The sequence below is a fragment of the Callithrix jacchus genome, chromosome 5 (genome assembly GCF_049354715.1).
Source record: "Callithrix jacchus isolate 240 chromosome 5, calJac240_pri, whole genome shotgun sequence".
In the NCBI taxonomy this organism is placed as follows: domain Eukaryota; kingdom Metazoa; phylum Chordata; class Mammalia; order Primates; family Cebidae; genus Callithrix; species Callithrix jacchus.
The window spans coordinates 119462039-119484313 of NC_133506.1; the positions used below are offsets into that span (position 1 = coordinate 119462039).

The window sequence follows — 22275 nt, forward strand, 5'->3', positions numbered from 1 at the left end:
TATGCCTGTAATCCCAGCACTTTGGGAGGCCGAGGCGGGCGGATCACTTGAGGTCAGGAGTTTGAGACCAGCCCGGCCAATATGGTGAAACCCCATCTCTACCAAAAACACAAAAATTAGGTGGTGTGGTGGGCGCCTGTAATCCCAGCCACTTGGGAGGCTGAAGCAGGAGAATTGCTTGACCATGGTAGGTGGAGACTGCAGTGAGCTGAAATCACACCTCTGGACTCCAGCCTGGGTGACAGAGTGAGAAGCCATCTCAAAAATAGTAATAATAATAATAATAATAATAATAATAAATTATGGAAAAAAAACACTATTCTGGAAGCTTTGTTTTGGCAACAAATTATGTAACCTTCCATAAGTCATTTAAACTTTAGGGTTAGGCCAGGCACTATGGCTCACACCTATAATCCCAGCATTTAGGGAGGTAGAAGTAGGAGGATAGCTTGAGGCCAGGAGTTCCAGACTAGCCTGGGCAACACAGCAAGACCCCCATCTCCACACACACACAAAATAAAAATAAATACATAAACTTTAGGTCTTCTGTTTATTCTGTCAAATGAAGTGTTAGGAAACTATATCATTGAGAACAGAATTTCCCATGGAACAAACCTTTTTTTTTTTGAGATGGAGTCTCACTCCATCACCTAGGCTGGAGTGCAGTGGTATGATCTTGGCTCATTGCAACCTGCGCCTCCTAGGTTCAAGCAATTCTCCTGCTCAGCCTCCTGAATAGCTGGGATTACAGGCACGCCACCATGCCTGGCTAATTTTTGTGTTTTTAGTGGAGACAGGGTTTTGCCATGTTGGTCAGGTTGGTCTCGAACTCTTGACCTCGTGATCTGCCTGCCTCGGCCTCCCAAAGTGCTGAGATTACAGGATTGTGAGCCACTGCACCCAGTCTGGAACAAATTCTTAATAGTTTACTGATAGTTCCCCTTTTCTGCTTATTCTCTCCAACATGACATTTTATAATGAAAATTCAACTGAAAACTACCCCCCCCTTTTTTTTCACCAACAGCTAGAATGAGAAAATGGCCATATTTATTTACTCCAAATATATATTATGTCAGTGATAATTTGCTTAAGCTGTTTAAGAAATATTAACAAGTATGATACTGCATTGTGGTATGTAACAAAAAGATAAGTAATCTGACATACATGGATGCAAGAAGCATGGCTGTGAACTTGGATATATTTTGGAATGATCTTCAATAGAGTCCTTGATGTGACATTTCCCACAAAGATATTCCTCTAACTCTGGTATAACTTGGTGTTTCAAACTACACTTTCCCTCTTCAAGCCAAGACAGCAGCTCTATGTCCTTACCTAAGTAATTCAGCCAAATGCCAGTATCTGAAGGGGTCCAAATTATAGTTATGATGGTATAGATCTTCAAGGTGTAGTCTAACCAAGCTTGCTCTGGTCTTTTGTGACATCAAGGCTTTTCAGACTGTATTCATACAAAGTTTAAAATCTAGCATACATTTAGTAAAATATTGAAAATATTCACTATTGTCAGGCATGGTGGCTTACACCTGTAATCCCAGCACTTGAGGAGGGTGAAGCGAGTGGATCACTTGAGGTCAGGAGTTTGAGACCAGTCTGGCCAACATGGCGAAACCCCATCTCTACCAATAATACAAAAAAATTAGCCAGGCATGGTGGTGCACACGTGTTGTCCCAGCTACTGGGGTGGCTGAGGCAGGAGAATCACTTGAAGCAGAGAGGCAGAGGTTGCAGTCAGCCAAGATCACACCACTGCACTCCAGCCTGGGCAAAATTCACTACTTATATTTAAATATTTACTTTTTTTTCTTTCCCTGACAGATAGTTGAGTGGAGTATATTCTCTACTTGGAATAACCAATCTTTTGATAAATCTATGCTTTGCAAGCATGTATAGGAAAAAGAGAGGGAAAAATGAAAAAACTAAGGTATTATTTTATACTCTGATATCTGCCAACTTTTAATCTTTATAATTCAGCTCCATTTATAATTCAACTGAGGGTCAATTCTTAAATTGAGAAGAAGAAAATAAAACCAGGCTAAAAGCAAGAACTTTATTTTTGCATAAATATGCAAATGACAAACTAGAGAAAAAATTCCTGCCACCAATGGAATTGCAGTTGGAAAATCCATCTAAGAAAGACAGTTAGCTTCTCACCCTCCAGAAATGAAGGTAAGTGCCTTTGCTACTGAGATACAGTAAAATCTTGTTATCACAATTTCTATTTTCTCCACAATTTTCACTCTTCCTCAGTCCTATTCATCTCTCACCAAGTCCCTCTTACCAAACATTTGCAAATTTCCCACAATTTATACCCTACTTCTACAGATACTTTCCATATTTTCTAGTGTTTCTTCCCTTCATCAGCTCCAAAGTTGAGTTAAATCAAGAGCTTGGGTAAAGAAAGCCAGCCTTTCAGAAGTGCAGGAGGAAGCAATGTGTCTTCAGGTGTAAAGTGCTCAAACCCAATGAGCAAAAAATGGGATGAGAGACCCAGGAGGACTCCAGCATTATTTCAGCCCTGTCAAGAACTATTATTATCTATTTTAATAGTAAAAGTAAGAGCAGCAGTGACTAGTCAGACTGAAATAGTCCTGCAGCTTCTTGGAATCTATATAATTGAGTGAAGAGAACTGAACCTTCACTCTCTCATGGGCTGCTGTAAACCAGCCATCCTTTTAGTTTCCTTCACCAAACCTTGTTTTTGTTTGTTTGGTTTTAGAAACAGGGTCTCACTCTGTTGCCAGGCTGGAGTGCAATGGTGCAATCATAACTCACTGCAGCCTCCAACTCCTGGATTCAAGGGAGCCTCCTGCCTCAGCCTCCAAAATTGTTGGGATTACAGGCGTGAGCCATTGCACCCAGCCAAATTTCACTTTTTAAGGTAGGGAGAAAAGCTTTAGGAAGAAGTAAAAACTATTTGTGAAGATGCTGGCAGCAGAATAGCTATTTTCTTTCATTTTATTTTTCTCGTTTGCTACATTTTATTTGAATCCCCAGTAAAAGATGATTTGATTGTATTGAGACAATATATGCCTTCCTGTATGTATAGACCTTTTATATGATTCATCTTAAAGAAGAAAATATATGCCTCTGTGTGTGTCTATATAGATATCTAGATCTATAAAGATATAGATATCTATATAGATATCTAGATCTATAAAGATAGATATCTATATAGACACGCACATATACTTTATTATCCATTTGTTCATGTAAAACATGAACAAAATATAATGTTCTTTGTAAGCATACGCCAAGAAGGTGGTAAAAACTGTGATTTATATTCTACACATTCCAAATGCCATATTGCAAATCTTCACAAAACATTCTGGGCTATGTCTATACAACTTAAGCAAAGTGAACATACATACTATTTAGTGAATTTGGGTCTAACGATAAAATGGAATTTTTTCTTGCTTCAAAGATTCACACGTAGAGGTTGGCTGGTCCCAGATTCTTGGACAATTAACATTCTACTTTGGCTTGGTGGTAGGTTGACCAAAACCTGAAGAGGCAGAGCTGTTTTCCAGAGAAATCTCAGTACATTCTTGATTTTGCCTGTTATTTTTATATTAATAATGATGTAAGTAGTTGCTTCTAAAATTCTATGCAGCTTTTGAATTCTTAGGTGACTTAGATGAAAAAAGTCCCATGGATGCTATTTTTTGAGTGAAAAAGCAGCAGTCCTCTAATCATTAGTTCAGTGAGGTTCTCTAAAGGCAAGGCTTTCTGAGTATTTAGGTAGACAGAGGAGTATTCATGGTCAAATATAGAACCTCCTTATGGAAGTTAGCCTGAGCATGTACAAGATGGAACAAATTCAAGAAGCTTCTGTCATCTTGATCACGATCTCCTGTATGCCATACATAGTAGAGAAAGGAAAATGACAGTTAAAATTTTAAGCATATAATTTTATTATTTTTTATTTATTTTTTATAGACGGCGTTTCACCATGTTGCTCAGGCTGGTCTTGAACTCCCGACCTCAGGTGATCTGCCCATCTTGGCCTCCAAAGTGCTTGGATTACAGGCCTGAGCCACCACGCCCAGCCAAGCATATAATTTATTAAATTTGATTAATTAACTAATTCTTTGAGACAGAGTCTCGCTCTGTTGCTCAGGAGGGAGTGCTCACTGCAACCTCCACCTCATCTCAGCTCACTGCAACCTCTGCCTCCTGAATTCAAGCAATTCTCCTGTCTCAGCCTCCCAAGTAACTGGGATTATAGGCATGCATCACTACACCTGATCAATTTTTGTATTTTTAGTAGAGATGAGGTATCTACATGTTGGCCAGGCTGGTCTCAAAGTCCTGACTTCAGGTGATCCACCCACCTTGTAAGTATATAATTTATTTGAAACATAAGATGTTCTAATTCTCCCTAGTAATATTTAAACGGAAGACTTAAAAAAAATTTTTTTTTATTATTTTTTGCTCCCACCGTGTGGGAGGGGATTCCAGAAAACTGGAAATCCCACAGAAGACTTTTTGTTAGTGACTTTACTAAGTCAGGTTAGATACTGATATCATGGAATTATATAAGAAAAGTAGATTAGAAGTCAGAAGAAAAGGATAGTTGGCCATGCTTTATTGCTTCTAACTTTGAGAGATGAGTTAGGTAAGTCAGGTAACTTCTCTAAGCCTTAGTTTTCTCGTCTGTAAAATAGGGTTAATTATCATGTTGGTTACTTAATAAAGGTATAAAATAATACTTACAAATATATTATGCTAATGACAGTTGATAAGTAAGCAAGTTAATATTTTTGCTGTGCAAAATTGAAAGCGGTTCCTAGCCAGGTATGGTGGCTCACACCTGTAATCCCAGCAATTTTGGAGGCTGAGGCGAGTGGATCACCTGACGCTGGAAGTTCAAGACCAGCCTGACCAATATGGAGAAATAGAAAATTAGCTGGACGTGGTGGCACATGCCTGTAATCCCAGCTGCTCAGGAGGCTCAGGCAAGAAAATTGCTTGAACCTGGATGGCAGAGGTTGCGGTGAGCCAAGATGGCCCCATTGTACTCTAGCCTAGGCAACACAAGTAAAATTTCTTTTTATTTATTTATTTATTGAGACGGAGTTTTGCTCTTATTACCCAGGCTGGAGTGCAATGGCACAATCTCAGCTCACTGCAACTTCCGCCTCCTGGGTTCAGGCAATTCTCCTGCCTCAGCCTCCTGAGTAGCTGGGATTACAGGCACAGGCCACCATGCCCAACTAATTTTTTTTTTTGTATTTTTAGTAGAGACGGGGTTTCACCATGTTGACCAGGATGGTCTCGATCTCTTGACCTCGTGATCCACCCACCTCGGCCTCCCAAAGTGCTGGGATTACAGGCTTGAGCCATCATGCCCAGGCCTTATTTATTAATTTTTAAGATGGGGTTTCACCATGATGGCCAGGCTGGTCTTGAACTCCTGACCTCAGGTGATCCACCCACCTTGGCCTCCCAAAGTGCTAGGATTACAGGCGTGAGCCACCGCGCCCAGCCAGAAGTAAAATTTCATGTCAAAATAGAAAAAGAAAGAAAGAAAGAGAGGTTCTTTTCAGAGCAGACTCTTCAACCTTATATTCTCCATTAAAACAATACCAGATTTTTAAAGTGACAAAATCCAGGAACTAAATATATCTCAAGGAAAAACAAACAAAAAGTCTGATCCCTCTATTTACTGTTAGTTTTTTTTTTTTTTTAAGTCAACATAGGCCAGGTGCAGTGGCTCAGGCCTGTAATCCCAGCACTTTGGGAAGCAGAGGTGGGTAGACCACAAGGTCAGGAGATCCAGACCATCCTGGCCAACATGGTGAAACCCCGTTTATTAGCCAGGTGTGGTGGTGTGAGCTTGTAGTCCCAGCTACTTGGGAGGCTGAGGCAGGGGAATAGCATGAACCCAGGAGGCGGAGGGTGCAGTGAGCTGAGAGAGAGCCATTGCACTCCAGCCTGATGACAGAGCAAGACTCCATCTCAAAAAACAAAGTCAACATAGAAATAGCTTTTTTTTTTCTTGGACTGTTATAGAAAAATATCTCTGTTTTAGGTGGAGACTAGAGCTCATTTTTACGCACATCCTGTGCACCAAGTACATCTTACTCACCAGACATGATTGATTGCAGCATTTCCATTGTAATACATGCAAATGCATTTGCCACATTCTGTAGGAAGTTATTTCTTTCCACTGGAGTGCTAAAGATTTTACAGACTCTTTGCATCATTTTAACTGTCCAATCCATGCAGTATAGTTCTTTCTCACACACCTGATGTAGACATGAGAAAACATTATACATCTTCATGTGAAGAAAGCTATAGAATTTGAAAATGTTGAACAATAATGAACAATGATAGTTTTGTGATTTTACATAATTTATGATACCTGACACCATACTGAGTCTATACATGGGAAATGCTCTTTTATCTAATATTATTTTGCTTTCAAATGGTACCATTTTAACGGGAAAAAAGTATGAAGTAAATAAAAGCCTGATTTAAGATTATCATAGAATATTATTTACTGATACAAGAACTAATATTGAAAACAGGCCAGGTAATCCCAGCACTTTGGAAAGCCAAGGCTGGCAGATCACCTGAGGTCAGGAGTTTGAGACCAGCCTGGCCAACATGGTAAAAACCTGCCTCTACTAAAATACAAAACCCACACCCACTGTGGGCCGGGTGCAGTGGCACATGTCTATAATCCCAGCACTTTGGGAGGCCAAGACAGGTGGATCACGAGGTCAGGAGTTCGAGACCAGCCTGACCAACATGGTGAAACCACATCTCTAGTAAAAATACAAAAATTAGCTGGGCATGGTGGTGCATGCCTGGAATTCCAGCTACTAGGGAGGCTGAGGCAGGAGAATCGCTCGAACCCAGGAGGTGGAGGTTGTAGTGAGCCAAGATCGGGCCACTGCACTCCAGCCTGGGTGACAGAGCCAGACTCCATCTCAAAAATAAATAAATAGGCCGGGCACGGTGGCTCACACCTGTAATCCCAGCACTTTGGGAGGCTGAGGCAGGCGAATCACAAGGTCAAGAGATCGAAACCATCCTGGCCAACACGGTGAAACCCCGTCTCTACCACAAAATACAAAAATTAGCTGGGTGTGGTAGTGCGTGACTGTAGTCCCAGCTACCTAGGAGGCTGAGGCAGGAGAATCACTTGATCCTGGGAACTGGAGGTTGCAGTGAGCAGAGATCGAGCCACTGCACTCCAGCCTGGGCGACAGAGCAAGACTCTGTCTCAAAATAAATAAATAAACAAAAATAGTACTGTGCTAGGAAAGATCTATTGAGTATTTATTATGTGTAACATACTGTACTAGGAATGATAAAAGAAATGTGACACAATCCTGGATTTCAAAAAGCTTACAGTCCTTTTTGGGAGATGACCTTCCCAACACATACAATGGCTTAAGGACACTAATAGTAAATGACACTAGAGAAGACAAATCAGAGGCAGTTCAGAGAACTTCAATGATCAGAACTGAAATGTTAATCAGAGAAGGCTTTCTAGAGAAGGCTTCCCCACCCCTAGTGACTTTCTCTCCATTCCATTTGCTATAGTGCTGACAAAGTGATCTGCCAAAAACACAAAGCCAATTGTCTCTCCCCTTCATAAGACTTTTCAGTAGCTCCCTATTAGAAAATGGGTTCAGGCCAGGTATGGTGGCTCACACCTATAATCCCAGCGCTTTAGGGGGCTGAGGCGGGTGTATCATGAGGTCAGGAGTTCAAGACCAACCATCCTGACCAACGTGGTGAAACCCCATCTCTACTAAAAATACAAAAATTAGCTGGGAATGGTTGCAGTCTTCTGTAATCCCAGCTACTCAGGAGGCTGAGGCAGGGGAATTGCTTGAACCCAGAAGGTGGAGGTTGCAGTGAGCCGAGATTTTGCCACTGCACTCCAGCCTGGGCAACAGAGTGAGACTTTGTCTCAAAAAAAAACAGAAAATGTATTCAAGCTCCACAGAATGGCCCACAAAACCCTTCCTTACCTAGCCTCTCCTTTCATGTCTAACCTCACCTCCTGCTCTTCTGCACATTTTTTTTTTTTTTGAGACGGACTTTTGCTCTTGTTGCCCCAGCTACAATGCAATGGCTGATCTCAGCAACTCACCGCAACCTCCGCCTCCTGGGTTCAAGCACTTCTCCTGCCTCAGTCTCCTGAGTAGCTGGGATTACAGGCATTTGTCACCATGCCTGGCTAATTTTTTTGTCTTTTTAGTAGACACTGGGTTTCTCCGTGTTGGTCAGGCTGGTCTCGAACTCCTGACCTAAGGTGATCGCCTGCTTTGGGCTCCCAAAGTGCTGGGATTACAGGTGTGAGCCACTGCACCCAGCTTTATTTATTTTTTTTTGAGAGAGTCTCACTCTGTTGCCCAGGCTGGAGTGCTGTGGCACGATCTCCTGCTCACTGCAACCCCTGCCTCCCTGGCTCAAGTGATTCTCCTGCCTCAGCCTTCCGAGTAGCTGGGATTACAGGCACCCACCACCACACCCAGATAATTTTTGTATTTTTAGTAGACTTGGCATTTTACCACGTTGGCCAGGCTGGTCTCAAACTTCTGACCTCAGGTGATCCGCCCACCTCGGTCTCCCAAAATCCTGAGATTACAGGCATGAACCACTGTGCCAGCCAATTAAAAAACTATATATTGTAGAGACAGGGTCTTGCTGTGTGCTTGAACTCCTGGGCTCAACTGATCTTTTGGGTTTTGCCTCCCAAAGTGTTAGGATTACTGGCATGAGCCATTGCACCCCACCCAGCTTTTTTTTTTTTTTGAGACTGACTCTTACTTTGTCACCCAGGCTGAATGAAGTGATGCAATCTTGGCTCACTGCAGCCTTGACCTCTCAGGTTCATGCAATCTTTCTGCCTCAGCCCCTCAAGTTGCTGGGACTACAGGTGCCTATGCCAGATAATTTTACTTTTTTGTAGAAACGTGGTTTCACCATGTTGCCCAGGCTGGTCTCAAACTCCTAAGCTCAAGTGGTCTGCCCACCTCAGCCTCCCAAAGGGCTGGGATTACAGGCATAAGCCACCATGCCCAGTCTTTCTTGGTATTTCTTAAAAGACTGGTTCAGGCTGGGTGTGGTGGCTCATGCCTGTAATCCCAGCACTGGGAGGCCAGGGCAGGTGCATCACTTGAGGTCAGGAGTTCAACACCAGTCTAAGCAACACAGCAAAACCCCCTCTCTACTAAAAATACAAAAATTAGCCAGGTCAGGTGGCGCGCGCCTGTAATCCCAGCTACTCAGAGGCTGAGGCAAGAGAATCGCTGGAGGCAGAGGCTGCAGTGAGCTGGGATCACAACACTGCACTCTAGCCTGGGCGACAGAGTGAGACTCCATCTCAAAAAAACAAAAACAAAAACAAAGACTATTTCAAAGCTTGTAGTCAGAATTTTTTTCTATTAGTTTTTATAGTCCTAGAATCTCATAATTTATGGCCCATAGTAAACAATCAATAAATCTGTGTTAAATGAATATTAAATATTTTTATATATGTTTGTACATGTGTGTGTGTGGGTGTTTTGAGAGAGTCTCGCTTTGTTGCCCAGGCTGGAGTACAGTGGCACAATCTTGTCTCACTCTAACCTTGAACTCCCAGGCTCAATCAATCCTCCCATCTCGGCCTCTTGAGTAGCTAGGACCCATGTTGCCACCATGCCCAGCTAACTTTTGTATTTTTTTGTAGAGACAGGTTTCACCATATTTCCCAGGCTAGTCTCAAACTCCTGGGCTCAAGCAATCCTCCTGCCTCAGCCTCTCAAAGTGCTGGGTTTAGAGGCATGAGCCATCCTTCTCAGACTAAATATATTTTTAAGACTTTTTATTTTGAAACATTTTGGCTATACAAAATTAGAGAGAATAATATCTACTCCTAGTATTCACTTCCCAGTTTCAACAATTACCAACCTTGTTTCAACTCTACCCCCGTTTATTCCCAAGTCCTTTCCCCATCCCACTTCCATAGTGATTATTTTGAAGCAAATCAAATGGGATGTTTTCTTTAAAATGGAATTTAAAAAATATATATATAAAACTTAGCATGACTGTATAATGACAATCCAGACTTGAAGTGGGGAGAGGTTAATAGAAGGGATGATTCCAAATATTATAGTTTATTAGATGTGTTTTAATATTTTGAAACAGAAATATTAAAAATACATACTTTAATGCTCATTTTTAGAAAATGTTTTGTGCACGTTTCAGTTCCTTCAGCTCCTTAGTAGGTCAATTGTAGTGTTAAACAACTCGCTAGAGAAAAACTTATTTTTTACTTACCAAAGCCAAAAAGACTATGAACCTTGCCAGTTCAATGGCCCGTCCATTCACAGCTTTACTAGCCATGAAAGTGAGACAGATGTTGTTTCCAGTTAGCATTAGGAGACGTGCATTATTCTCTAGAAGCCACTCATGGGGAACCACTTTTATTAGAGGAAGAACAGTTATTTAATGAGAAATCACACAACAGCTATAGTAAACACCATTAAGCATATGCAATATTATATCACTTTATTGGAAGTACAATTAGTGCCAAGGGAAATGCTCATAAAAAATGCTGTAGTTTTCCAATTATGGCTTTCAGTTAGAGACAGATTACTGCCATGTCATGGAGGCTCTTATAAATATACTAATAATATAATCAAAGCAATTCTCCTACACATAGGTCAGCAGGCAAAGCAGTCTAATCCTGTGCAAGGAAAGTAACCTTGGAAACTTTAGAATCTAAAGGATTATGCAGGAATGGAAAAAATTGTTTCACCTCTCGTTTACCTGCAGAAGAGGGCTTCTTACAGAACCTAGGAGGTTGTTTCTGAGAATTTACAACATGGGAGTAATTGAGCTAATTAAACGAAGAGGCTTTCAAATAATAATAATAAATATTTATTTATAAAACTGACAAGCAAAAGAAATTGATTATATGTATTCTTGTCAAACATAATGCCAAACTCTTCAAATATTTTAGAGCATTAAGTAATTTCCAACAGGCACATCATCTGTTACCTGTAGAATTACCCTTACAATTTTGTAACTGTATTTTAACAATAAATTTCTATTATTCTATGTTAATAAATATATTTTTTACCTGATAGTTCATCTACAAGACTGATGACATCATCTGCTGTCCACTCTTTAGTGCCAGAGTCATATAATAACTTAATGGCATCAGCCAAACCTTTCAGATTGAATTCATCTGCAGGTTCTTCTATCATTTTCTGCCAAATCACCTGTCCTGAATTGAAAGAAAAACGAGGCTATGACAGAATAGTTGGCTTTATGATAAAGACTTGTTTAAAAAGGAAAGTGAATTGCATAATGGAATCTCATTACTTATACGAGCTACTTTCATTTTAACTTTCATAACGAGAAGTAAATCCTGGTAACAGTATAGATATGAACATTTCTGGCTGGATGTGGTGGCTCACACCTGTAATCCCAACATTTTGGGAGGCTGAGGTGGGCAGATTGCTTAAGGTTCAAAGTTCGAGACCAGGCTGGCCAATATGGTGAAACCCTGTCTCTACTAAAAATACAAAAATTAGCCAGGCATGGTGGTGCGCGCCTATAGTCCCAGCTACCCGGAAGGCTGAGGGATGAGAACTGCTTGAACCTGGGAAGCAGAGGTTGCAGTGAGTGGAGATTGTGCCAATGCACTCCACGCTGGGTAACAGGGCAAGACTGTCTAAAAAAAATATGTGTGTGTATATGTGTGTGTGTGTCTATGTATGTGTATGTTTGTGTGTGTATGCTTCTTAGCCATGCACAGTGGCTCATGTATGTAATCTTAGCACTTGGGAAGGCCAAAGTAAGAGGATCACTTGAGCCCAGGAATTTGAGATCAACCTAGGTAACAAAGTAGGACCCTGTCTCTACAAAAAGTAAAAATCTAGCCAGGTGTAGTGACATGGGCCTGTAGTCCCAGCTACTAGGGAAGCTGAGGCAGGACGATCCCTTGAGTCCAGGAGTTTGAGGTTGTAGTGAGCTAATGATGCCACTATACTCTAGCCTGGGTGACAGTGCAAGACTGTCTAAAAAAAAAAAGTGAGTGTGTGTGTATGTGTGTATATATGCTTCCTAAAGTAAAAATAATGAACCCCAGTTATGTAACATACATCCCTGAAAAATGGGTGCTCACCATCCTGAGGAGATATTGGCCCAAAGATGATGTACAGTAATCTTGCCTGGTTCACCATTGGCCATGGTTTTAATATTCGTGTCAACCAAAAAGCAGAATCATTTTGATGTGTCCAATGATCAAGCAGGACATTCCTACAGAAGAGTCTGATCCTTAATTCCAGTTTTCGGGCACTTCCTATGAAGGCAAAAGAATTGTAAATCATTCTTCCTAGAAAGGCTGCTGTGCATATTGAATAGTGATCAAATCAACTTATTAACCATTATGATTAGTGATAGTAAACTAGATTTCTAAACAGGGAGTAACCAAGAGATTATTCTTAAACTACCCTAACTTCATAATTTGTCTATCTACTTACTTACTCTTACCTTCCTGATTTATAGTCAATACTTTGAATAATGGGTCAATCAAAAGACATGCTTAAGCTTATCAGACTCTTGTACAATTTTGGATTTAAAAATAATAAATTTAGAGAAAGGTCAAAGACATACATCATTAATATACTTTGTACTGAAAGTACAATTTCCCTCTATGAAAGATTTTTTTTTTTTTGAGACAGAGTTTCACTTTGTTGCCCAGGCTGGAGTGCAGTGGCATGATCTTGGCTCACTGCAACCTCAGCCTCCAGGGTTTAAGCAACTCTCCTGCCTCAGCCTCCTGAGTAGCTAGGATTACAAGCGCCCGTCACCACACCCAGCGGATTTTTGTATTTTTAGTAGAGGTGGGGTTTCACCATCTTGGCCAGACTGGTCTTGAATTCCTCCTTCAGACTCTTCTTGAAATCCTCCCACCTTGGCCTCCCAAAGTGCTGGGATTATAGGTTTCAGCCACCGTGCCCGGTCTCATCTGTGAAAATTTTACGGCCAGGTGTGGTGACTCATGCCTGTAATGCCAGCACTTTGTGAAGCTGACGTGGAAGGATCACTTGAGGTCAGGAGTTCAAGATCAACCTGGCCAACAAGGTGAAACCATCTCTACTAAAAATACAAAAAATTAGCCAGGCATGGTGGCACATGCCTGTGATCCCAGGTACTTGAGAAGCTGAGACAGGAGAATCTCTTGAACCCAGGAGACGGAGGTTGCGGTGAGCTGAGATATCACCACTGCATTCCAGTGTGGGCAACAGAGCTAGACTCTATCTCAAAAAGAAAAAAAAAAAAAAAGAAAATGTTATGTTGCTATTGTTAATAGATAAGAGGTCTTGCTCTGTCACCCAAGCTGGAGTGCAGCGGCATGATAGATAATAACCACCACAACCTTGAACTCCCAAGCTCAGGCAATCCTCCCACCTCAGCCTCTTGAGTAGCTGGGACCACAGGCTAATTTTATTTTTTGTAGAGACAGAGATCTCACTATATTGCTCAGGCTGGTTTTGAACTCCTGGACTCAAGTGATCCTCCCACCTTAGCCTCCCAAAGTGTTGGGATCATGAAGCATGAGCTACCACACTCAGCTACAAAAATTTTAGATTAACACAGGACTACTTTTTCAAAAACCTTACTGAGATATAAATCACATACCAAACAATTTATCCATTTAAAATGTACAATTCAATGGTTTTTAGTATATTCACAGATATGTGCAAGCCATCACCATAGCCAATTTTAGAACATTTTCATCACTTCAAAAAGACATTTTATTCTTTTCGCGATCATCCTGTTAACTCTCTGTCCTTTACCACCTCCGGCCCTAAGCAACGAATACTCTACTTTCCATCTCCATAGATTTCCCTATTCTAGATTTTGTTTTTTTTTTTTTTGAGACAGAGTCTCACTCGCCACCCAGACTGGAGTGCAGTGGTACGATCTCAGCTCGCTGCAACCTCTGTCTCAAGTGATTTTCCTGTCTCAGTCTCCCGAGTAGCTGGGATCCGAGGCGCTCACCAGCATGCCTGGCTAATTTTTTTTTGTATTTTTAGTAGAGATGGGGCTTCACCATGTTGGACAGGCTGGTCTCAAATTCTTGACCTCAGGTGATCCACCTACCTCAGCCTGCCAAAGGGCTGGGATTACAGGTGTGAGCCACTACACCCGGCCCCTATTCTGGATTTTTGTATGAACGAAATAATATAGTATGTGGTATTTTGTGACTGGCTATTTCACCTAATACAGTGTTTTCAAGGTTCATCTATGTTGTAGCATATATCAGCACTTCATTCTTTTTTTTTTCTTCAACTTTGAAGTTCAGTGATATATGTACATGATGTGCAGGTTACACAGGTAAATGTGTGCCATGGTGGTTTGCTGCACAGATTATTCCATCATGTAGATATTTATTTATTTATTTTTATTATACTTTAAGTTCTGGGATACATGGGCAGAACGTGCAGGTTTGTTACATAGGTACACATGTGCCATGGTGGGTTGCTGCACCCATCAACCCATCATCTACATTAGGTATTTCTCCTAATGTTATCCCTCCCCTTGCTCCGCACCCCCCATCACCTAGCTATTAAGCACAGCATCCACTAGTTATTCTTCCTGATTCTCTCCCTCTCCCAACCCCCACAGCACTTCATTTTTTTTTTTTTGAGATGGAGTCTCACTGTATCGGCCAGGCTGGAGTGCTGGAGTGCAGTGGCACTATCTAAACTCACTGCAACTTCTGCCTCCTGGGTTTAAGCAATTCTCTGCCTCAGCCTCCTGAGTAGCTGGGAACACAGGCATGTGCCACCATGCCCAGCTAATTTTTTGTATTTTTAATAGAGATGGGGTTTCACCATGTTGGCCAGGCTGGTCTTGAACTCCTGACCTCATGATCTGCCCACCTTGGCTTCCCAAAGTGCTAGGATTACAGGTGTGAGCCACTGTGCCTGGCCACTTAATTTTTTTTAATGGTCAAATAATATTCTATGGTATGGATATACTACTACATTTTATTTATCTATTCACACACTGATGGATATTTGGGATGTTTCCATCTTTTGGCTAATATGAATAATGCTGCTATTAACATTCATGCAGGCCAGGTGTGGTGGCTTATGCCTATAATCCCAGCACTTTGGGAGATTAAGGCGGGCAGATCACTTGAGTTCGAACATGGTGAAACCCGATCTCTATCAAAATATACCAAAAATATTAGCTGGGCATGCTGGTATGTGCCTATAGTACCAGCTACTCGGGAGGCTGAGGTTGGAGGATTGCTTGAGCCCAGGAAGTAGAGGATTGCTTGAGCCCAGGAAGTGGAGGTTGTAGTGAGCCAAGCTTGTGCCCCTGCACTTCAGCCTGAGTGATAGAGCTAGACCATGTCTCAAAACAAAACAAAACGACAATAAAACCATTCATGCACAAGTTTCTGTGTGGACATATTTTCATTTCTCTTGGGGCTATATACCTAGAAGTAAAATTGGTGGATCATATGATAACTCAATGTTTAATCATTTGAGAAACTGTCAGACTATTTTGCAAAGTGGCTACACTGTTATACATTGCCTCCAGCAATATATGAGGATTGCTGTCACATTCTCACTAACACTATCTAAAACCAACTTTCTGATTCTAGCCATCCCAATGGAATGAGAAATGGTATATTACTATTTCTTTGCTTTTCTTAGAGTGTCTCACTCCATTGCCCACACTAGAATGCTGTAGTGCAATGATGGCTCACTGTAGCCTTGACCTTCAGGGACTCAAGCGATCCTCCCACTTTAGCCTCCTGAGTAGCTGGGAGTACAGGCACATGCCATCACACCTGGTTAATTTTTTTTATTTTTTGTAGAGACGAGGTCTTGCTATGTTGCCCAGGCTGGTCTTGAACCCCTGGCCTCAAGTAATCTGTCTGCCTTGGCTTCCCAAAGTGTCGGGATTGCAGCTGTGAGCCACGGCACGTGATCCACTATTCATTTATTTATCGAGACAGGGTCTCACTCTGTTGCTCAGGCTGAGTGCAGTGGTGTGATCACAGCTCACTGCAGCCTCGACCTCCCAGGCTCAAGTGATCTTTTCACCTCCAGCCTCCTGAGTAGCTGGAACCACAGGCATACACCACCATGCTTTGATAATTTTTTATTTTTTTAGAGACAAGTTCTCACTATGTTGCCTAGGCTGCTCTTGAACTTCTGGGCTAAAGTGATCCTCCCACCTTGGCTTCCCAAAGTGCTGGGGTTTTAGGCCTGAGCCACCACACTTGGCCAAAAATTATTTTTAAATACATTTTGAAAACTCTGTTTTTTTTTTCTATTTTAATCTCTGTATAATATTATGTGCAAATTGTATTTTTTTTTTACCTGGTTTGCTGCAGACAACCATTTGCATCTTGCGGCAGAGATTGGTCAGTTCGCATAAGAAATTATAAACGCGATGGCACTCAAGTTCATCCCAACCTGCTGTTAAGGTCTGAGGAAAATAAAATAAAGGAAACATTATTGATGTTCAGACTATCAGACTGAAACATAAGTCACACTGGGCATGGTGGTTCACGCCTGTATTCCCAGCACTTTGGGAGGCCAAGGCAGGCAGATCACCTGAGGTTAGTAGTACAAGACCAGCCTGGCCAACATGGTGAAACCCTGTCTCTATTAAAAATACAAAAATTAGCCTGGCGTGGTGGCAGGTGCCTGTAATCCCAGCTACTCAGGAGCTGAGTCAGAAGAATTGTTTGAACCCAGGTGTCGGAGGTTGCAGTGAGCTGAGATCATGCCATTGCACTCCAGCCTGGGTGACAAGAGCAAAGCTCTGTCTCAAAAAACAACAACAAACACAACAACAAAAACAAAAGTCACCACCATCTTATGAGTGTAACTGTTTTTAGCACATGATTAAGGTGATGTACAACTTTTATCCATTATAGAAGTATGAAATTAATAACAAATTTACATAAACAAAACTTGGGAATCTCCAAAATCCTGTTGTTTTTTTTTTTTTGGTTGGAAAGGAAATATCTTTTTAGAGAACTTTTTTTTTTTTGAGATGGAATCTTGCTATGTTGCCCAGCTTGGAGTGCAATGGAGAGAACTTTTTTGTTTGAGCAACACTTAAATGGTACTGAATCCTGAACTTTGACAATATGAGGCAAATAACAAAATAAGGGCAAAACCCTGAATGCAGTTTAGATATCTGACTCACAACCATGCTATGGATTTAAGATTAGAGAACCCCTTTCACCCTGCCAGTTGGCATTTATGATACTGTTTATAAATAAGAGTGATTGAATTTCAGTGTGACAATTCTGAGCATTTATGACTTTTTGTAATTTTATTTTCTTGGTAGAGATGGGGTTTTGCCATGTTGTCCAGGCTGGACTTGAACTCCTTACCTCAGATAATCTGCCTGCCTCGGCCTCCCAAAGTGCTGGAATTACAGGTATGAACCACTATGCCCAGCTATTTATGACTTTTGGATGTGAACAACCAAAAAACTTACTGGCTGGGCACAGTGGCTCATGCCTGTAATCCTAGCACTTTGGGAGGCCAAGGCAGGTGGATCACCTGAGGTCAGGAGTTCAAAACCAGCCTGGCCAACGTGGTGAAACTCTGTCTCTACTAACAAAACAAACAACAACAAAAAAATTACTATGCGGAACAAGAACATAAAAGAAAAAAAAGATTACAGGTGGCGGGCGCCTGTAATCTCAGCTACTTGGAAGGTTGAGGCAGGAGAATCACTTGAACCCAGGAAGCTGAGGTTGCAGTGAGCCGAAATTATGCCACTGCACTCCAGCCTGGATAACAGAGTGAGACTCCATCTCAAAAATAATAATAATAATAATAATAATAATAATAATAATCTGGCCAGTTGTGGTGGCTAATGTCTGTAATCCCAGCACTTTGGGAGGCTGAGGCAGGAGGATCACCTGAGGTCAGGAGTTTGAGACCAGCCTGACCAACATGGCGAAACCTTGTCTCTACTAAAAGTACAAAAATTAGCTGGGTATGGTGGCGCATACCTGTAATCCCTGCTACTTGGGAGTCTGAGGCAGGAGAATTGCTTGAACCTGGGAGGCAGAGGCTGCAGTAAGCTGAGATCACACCACTGCACTCCAGCCTAGTGACAGAGCAAGACTGGGCCTCAGAAATAAATAAATTAATTAATAAAAATTAATCTTATTCCCTGTAGGAGGACATACAAGAAACTGCAACCGTGATTATTTATGGTGAAGGGAACTTAGTGGACAAGGAGGGAGACTTTTTACTTTATACATTTTGTACCCTTGGAATTGTACATGAATACATATGTATGTATTACATGTTCCAAAGAAAGAAAGAAACAAGTAAAAAACAAAATTAAATAGGAAAAATCTGTCTTGGAAGAGTTGGGGGCTGGTAGGCTGAGCAGAGCAAGATTCTTATGGGTGCAGTGTCTATCTCACAAGGTTGTTGTAGATTTAAATTAGTCAATACATGTTGCCAGGTGTGGTGGCTCACGCCTATAATCCCAGCACTTTGGGAGGCCGAGGCAGGTGGATCACGAGGTCAAGAGATCAAGACCATCCTGGTCAACAAGGTGAAACCCCGTCTCTACTAAAAATACAAAAATTAGCTGGGCATGGTGGTGCGCGCTTGTAATCCCAGCTACTCAGGAGGCTGAGGCAGGAGAACTGCCTGAACCCAGGAGGCGGAGGTTGCAGTGAGCCGAGATCGTGCCATTGCACTCCAGCCCGGGTAACAAGAGTGAAACGCTGTCTCCATCTCAAAAAAAAAAAAAAAAAAAGATAAATAAAAATAAATTAGTCAATACATGTAAACTGCTTAGAACAGTGTTTGCCACATAGTATGCTGAATAAATGCTAATTATTATTTTCTTTGTTTACAACAAAAGATTAGTCAAAATGTTATTGAAATAATACAACTGATTACTAGTATCACACTTTAAATAACTAGGCGAAGATTTAAAACTCATTATATAGACAGATATAGGTATCTGCAGTGTTCGATCTTGGCTCACTGCAACCTCTGTCTCCTGGGTTCAAGCAATTCTCCTGCCTCAGCCTCCCAAGTAGCTGGGATTACAGGAGCATGCCACCACGCCCGGCTAATTTTTCTATTTTTAGTAGAGATGGGGTTTCACCATATTGGTCAAGCTGGTCTCAAACTCTTGACCTCGTGATCCCCCCATCTCGGCCTCCCAAAGTGCTGGAATTACAGGCGTGAGCCACCGTGCCTGGCCAAGGATAACAATTTTTTAGGAGGAATAACCTTCATTCAGGATATAGAATGGTTTGGGGGATAAGTAAATGTCAAACATTTTTTTATCACTGAGAAACTCAAAATGAAAATCTGAGATAGCAAACACACTATTAGATTAATACATTCTCAATCTTTATAATTTTATTCTGCTCTTTTTAAGATTGTTATAACTTTATTAACCTATGAAAAGAGAGACTGCATACTGTTTGAAGTTCAAAGGTATCCCTTTTCTTCTCTCATTAAAAAAAGTACCTGTAAAAACATGCCATAACATGTGAATCCTAAACACTGCATAGGAGCTGCACAGCCACTGAATTTAAAGCAGGAAACCTGTAAAGAGAACAACTGTTAATGCCTCCTTTTCAGTGTAACTATAGTTTGACAATGGTGGAACGATGGTTTGACATTCAAATTTAATGGAAATAAGCAAGAATTTTTTCCGTACCTATTCTGATCTGCACTGTGTTACGTAGGTGGGGATTATAAAAGAAGTAAAAAAGCGTCTACTCTCAAGGAGCTCACAATTTATTTAATAATAATAATAATTTTTATTTTTTGAGACAGAGTCTTGCTCTGTTGCCCACACTGGAGTGCAGTGGCATGATCTCAGCTCACTCCACCTCTGTCTCCAGGTTCAAGTAATTCTGGTGCCTCAGCCTCCTGAGTAGCTGGAATTATAGATGTGCACCACCATGCATGGCTAAATTTTTATATTTTTTGTAGAGATGGGGTTTCACCATGTTGGCCAGGCTAGTCTCGAACTCCTGATCTCAGGTGATCCACCCGCCTTGGCCTCCCAGAGTGCTGGAATTACCGGTGTAAGCCACCACACCTGGTCCACAGTTTAAGAGAATAAGATATAGACATGTGAATTTATTATAATAATTCAGGTTAGAATACATATAAATGTTAAGATGACTGAGCAAAGACTATATCAGACAATATGAAAACAGTATATGCCAGGTGTGGTGGCTCACGCCTGCAATCCAAGCACTTTGGGAGGCTGAGACGGGTGGATCACCTGAGGTCAGGAGTTCGAGGCCAGCCTGGCCAACGTGATAAAACCCCGTCTCTACTAAAAATGCAAAAATTACTCAGGCGTGGTGGAGGGAGCCTGAAATCCCAGCTACTTGGGAGGCTTAGGCAGGAGATTCACTTGAATCTGAAAGGTGGAGGTTGCAGGCTGGAGGAATGAGCTGAGATTGCATCACCGCACTTCAGCCTGGGCAACAAGAGTGAAACTCCATCTCAAAAACAAACGAACATACAAAAAAAAAAAAAACAAACAAAACAGGATAAAGATAAATTTGGGAATGATCAGAAAAACTTATGAAGAAAACGTGAAATAAGCAATGTCTTAAAAGTTAGTGGCTCATGCCTATAATCCCAGCATTCGGGAGGCTGAAGCAGGAGAATCATTCGAGCCCAGGAATTTGAGACCAGCCTGGGCAACATAGTGAGACCACATCTCTACCAAAATTAAAAAAAAACAACTAGTCAGCCAGGTGCAGGATAAAGATAAATTTGGGAATGATCAGAAAAACTTATGAAGAAAACGTGAAATAAGCAATGTCTTAAAAGTCAGACGTAAAGAATGGAAAGAATTGGTGAGAGAAACAAAAAGAACAAAACCATATGCACATACAACTATGTTTATTTGAATGACCAATTTAATTAGGCTCAAAGAAGTGGAAAGTAAGGTGGCATTGGTAGGACACTAAATACCAGCAACAGGCTTTGTTTTTGTTTGTTTGAGACAGGGTCTCACTCTGTCATCCAGGTTGGAGCACAGTGGCATGATCAGAATTCAGTGGAGCCTCCAACCCATGGTCTCAAGCCAATCCTTCCACCTCAGCCTCCCAAATAACTGAGACCACAGCCAGGGCCACTGCACCTGGCTGACTAATTGTTTTTTTTTTTTTAATTTTGGTAGAGATGTGGTCTCACTATGTTGCCCAGGCTGGTCTCAAATTCCTGGGCTTGAATGATTCTCCTGCTTCAGCCTCCCAGAATGCTGGGAGGATGGTCTGTGTTAGGATGGTCTCAAGCTCCTGACCTCGTGATCTGCCGGCCTTGGCCTCCCAAAGTGCTGGGATTATAGGCATGAGCCACTGTACTTGGCCAGCAATGGACTTTGGACCCTATCTTGTCAAAAAATTGAGTAGCCATTGAAAGTTTGTTCTGTTTTGTTTTGTTTTTTTAGACGGAGTTTTTGTTCTGTCACCCAAGCTGGAGTGCAATGGTGCAATCTTGGCTCACTGCAACCTCCGCCTCCTGGGTTTAAGCAATTCTCTTGACTCAGCCTCCCAAGTAGCTGGGATTACAGACACCACCAGGCCTGCCTGGCTAAATTTTGTATTTTTAGTAGAGATGAGGTTTCACCATGTTGGCCAGGCTGGTGTCAAATTCCTGACCTTAGGTGATCCACCTGCCTTGCACTTCTAAAGTTCCAGGATTATAGGCATGAGCCACTGTGCCCAGCAAAAGATTTTTATACAAGAAAGTTATGTTGACTGGGTGCAGTGGCTCATGCTTGTAATCTCAGCACTTTGGGAGGCCAAGGCCAGCAGATCACGAGGTCAGGAGCTTGAGACCATCCTAACACAGTGAAACCCCATCTCTACTAAAAAAGAAAAAATTAGCTGGGTATTATGGCACGTGCCTGTAATCCCAGCTACTTGGGAGGCTGAGGCAGTAGAATCACTTGAACCTGAGAGGCAGAGGTTGCAGTGAGCCAAGATTGCACCACTGTGGTACTCTAGCCTGGGTGACAGAGCAAGACTCTGTCTCAAAAAAAAAAAAGAAAGTTATGTTGATGAGTGTGATGCCTTAAGAAGATTAATCTTGATTCAGCAGCACACAGAAGGGTTTGGATCCAATAAATTGGATGGCAGAAAGATCATCTGGGAAGCTGCTACAATAATATAGACCAGAACTCAATGCAAATGCTGACATGAAAAAGTCAGTGCATCAAAAACAGTGGATATTATTGAGTGTG

The 22275-nt window shown here is 41.6% G+C and overlaps 1 protein-coding gene across 2 annotated transcripts in view; it reads right to left on the minus strand.

The window, feature by feature from the left end:
* Positions 1-2046: 2046 nt before the first annotated feature.
* The window catches only part of FBXO47 (F-box protein 47), a 30032-nt gene continuing 9803 nt past the window's right edge, over positions 2047-22275 (minus strand). Inside the window, exons 5-11 of one of the 2 annotated variants that reach the window (XM_035303307.3) lie at positions 19530-19607; positions 16380-16488; positions 12155-12331; positions 11105-11251; positions 10300-10442; positions 6107-6266; positions 2047-3868 (exon numbers count right to left, since the gene is read on the minus strand). In XM_035303307.3, the coding sequence (XP_035159198.1) occupies positions 3753-3868; positions 6107-6266; positions 10300-10442; positions 11105-11251; positions 12155-12331; positions 16380-16488; positions 19530-19607 (930 nt within the window). In that variant the 3' untranslated portion in view covers positions 2047-3752. The remainder of the gene's footprint in view (positions 3869-6106; positions 6267-10299; positions 10443-11104; positions 11252-12154; positions 12332-16379; positions 16489-19529; positions 19608-22275) is intronic. The other variant, XM_078374314.1, reaches the window with a different exon arrangement.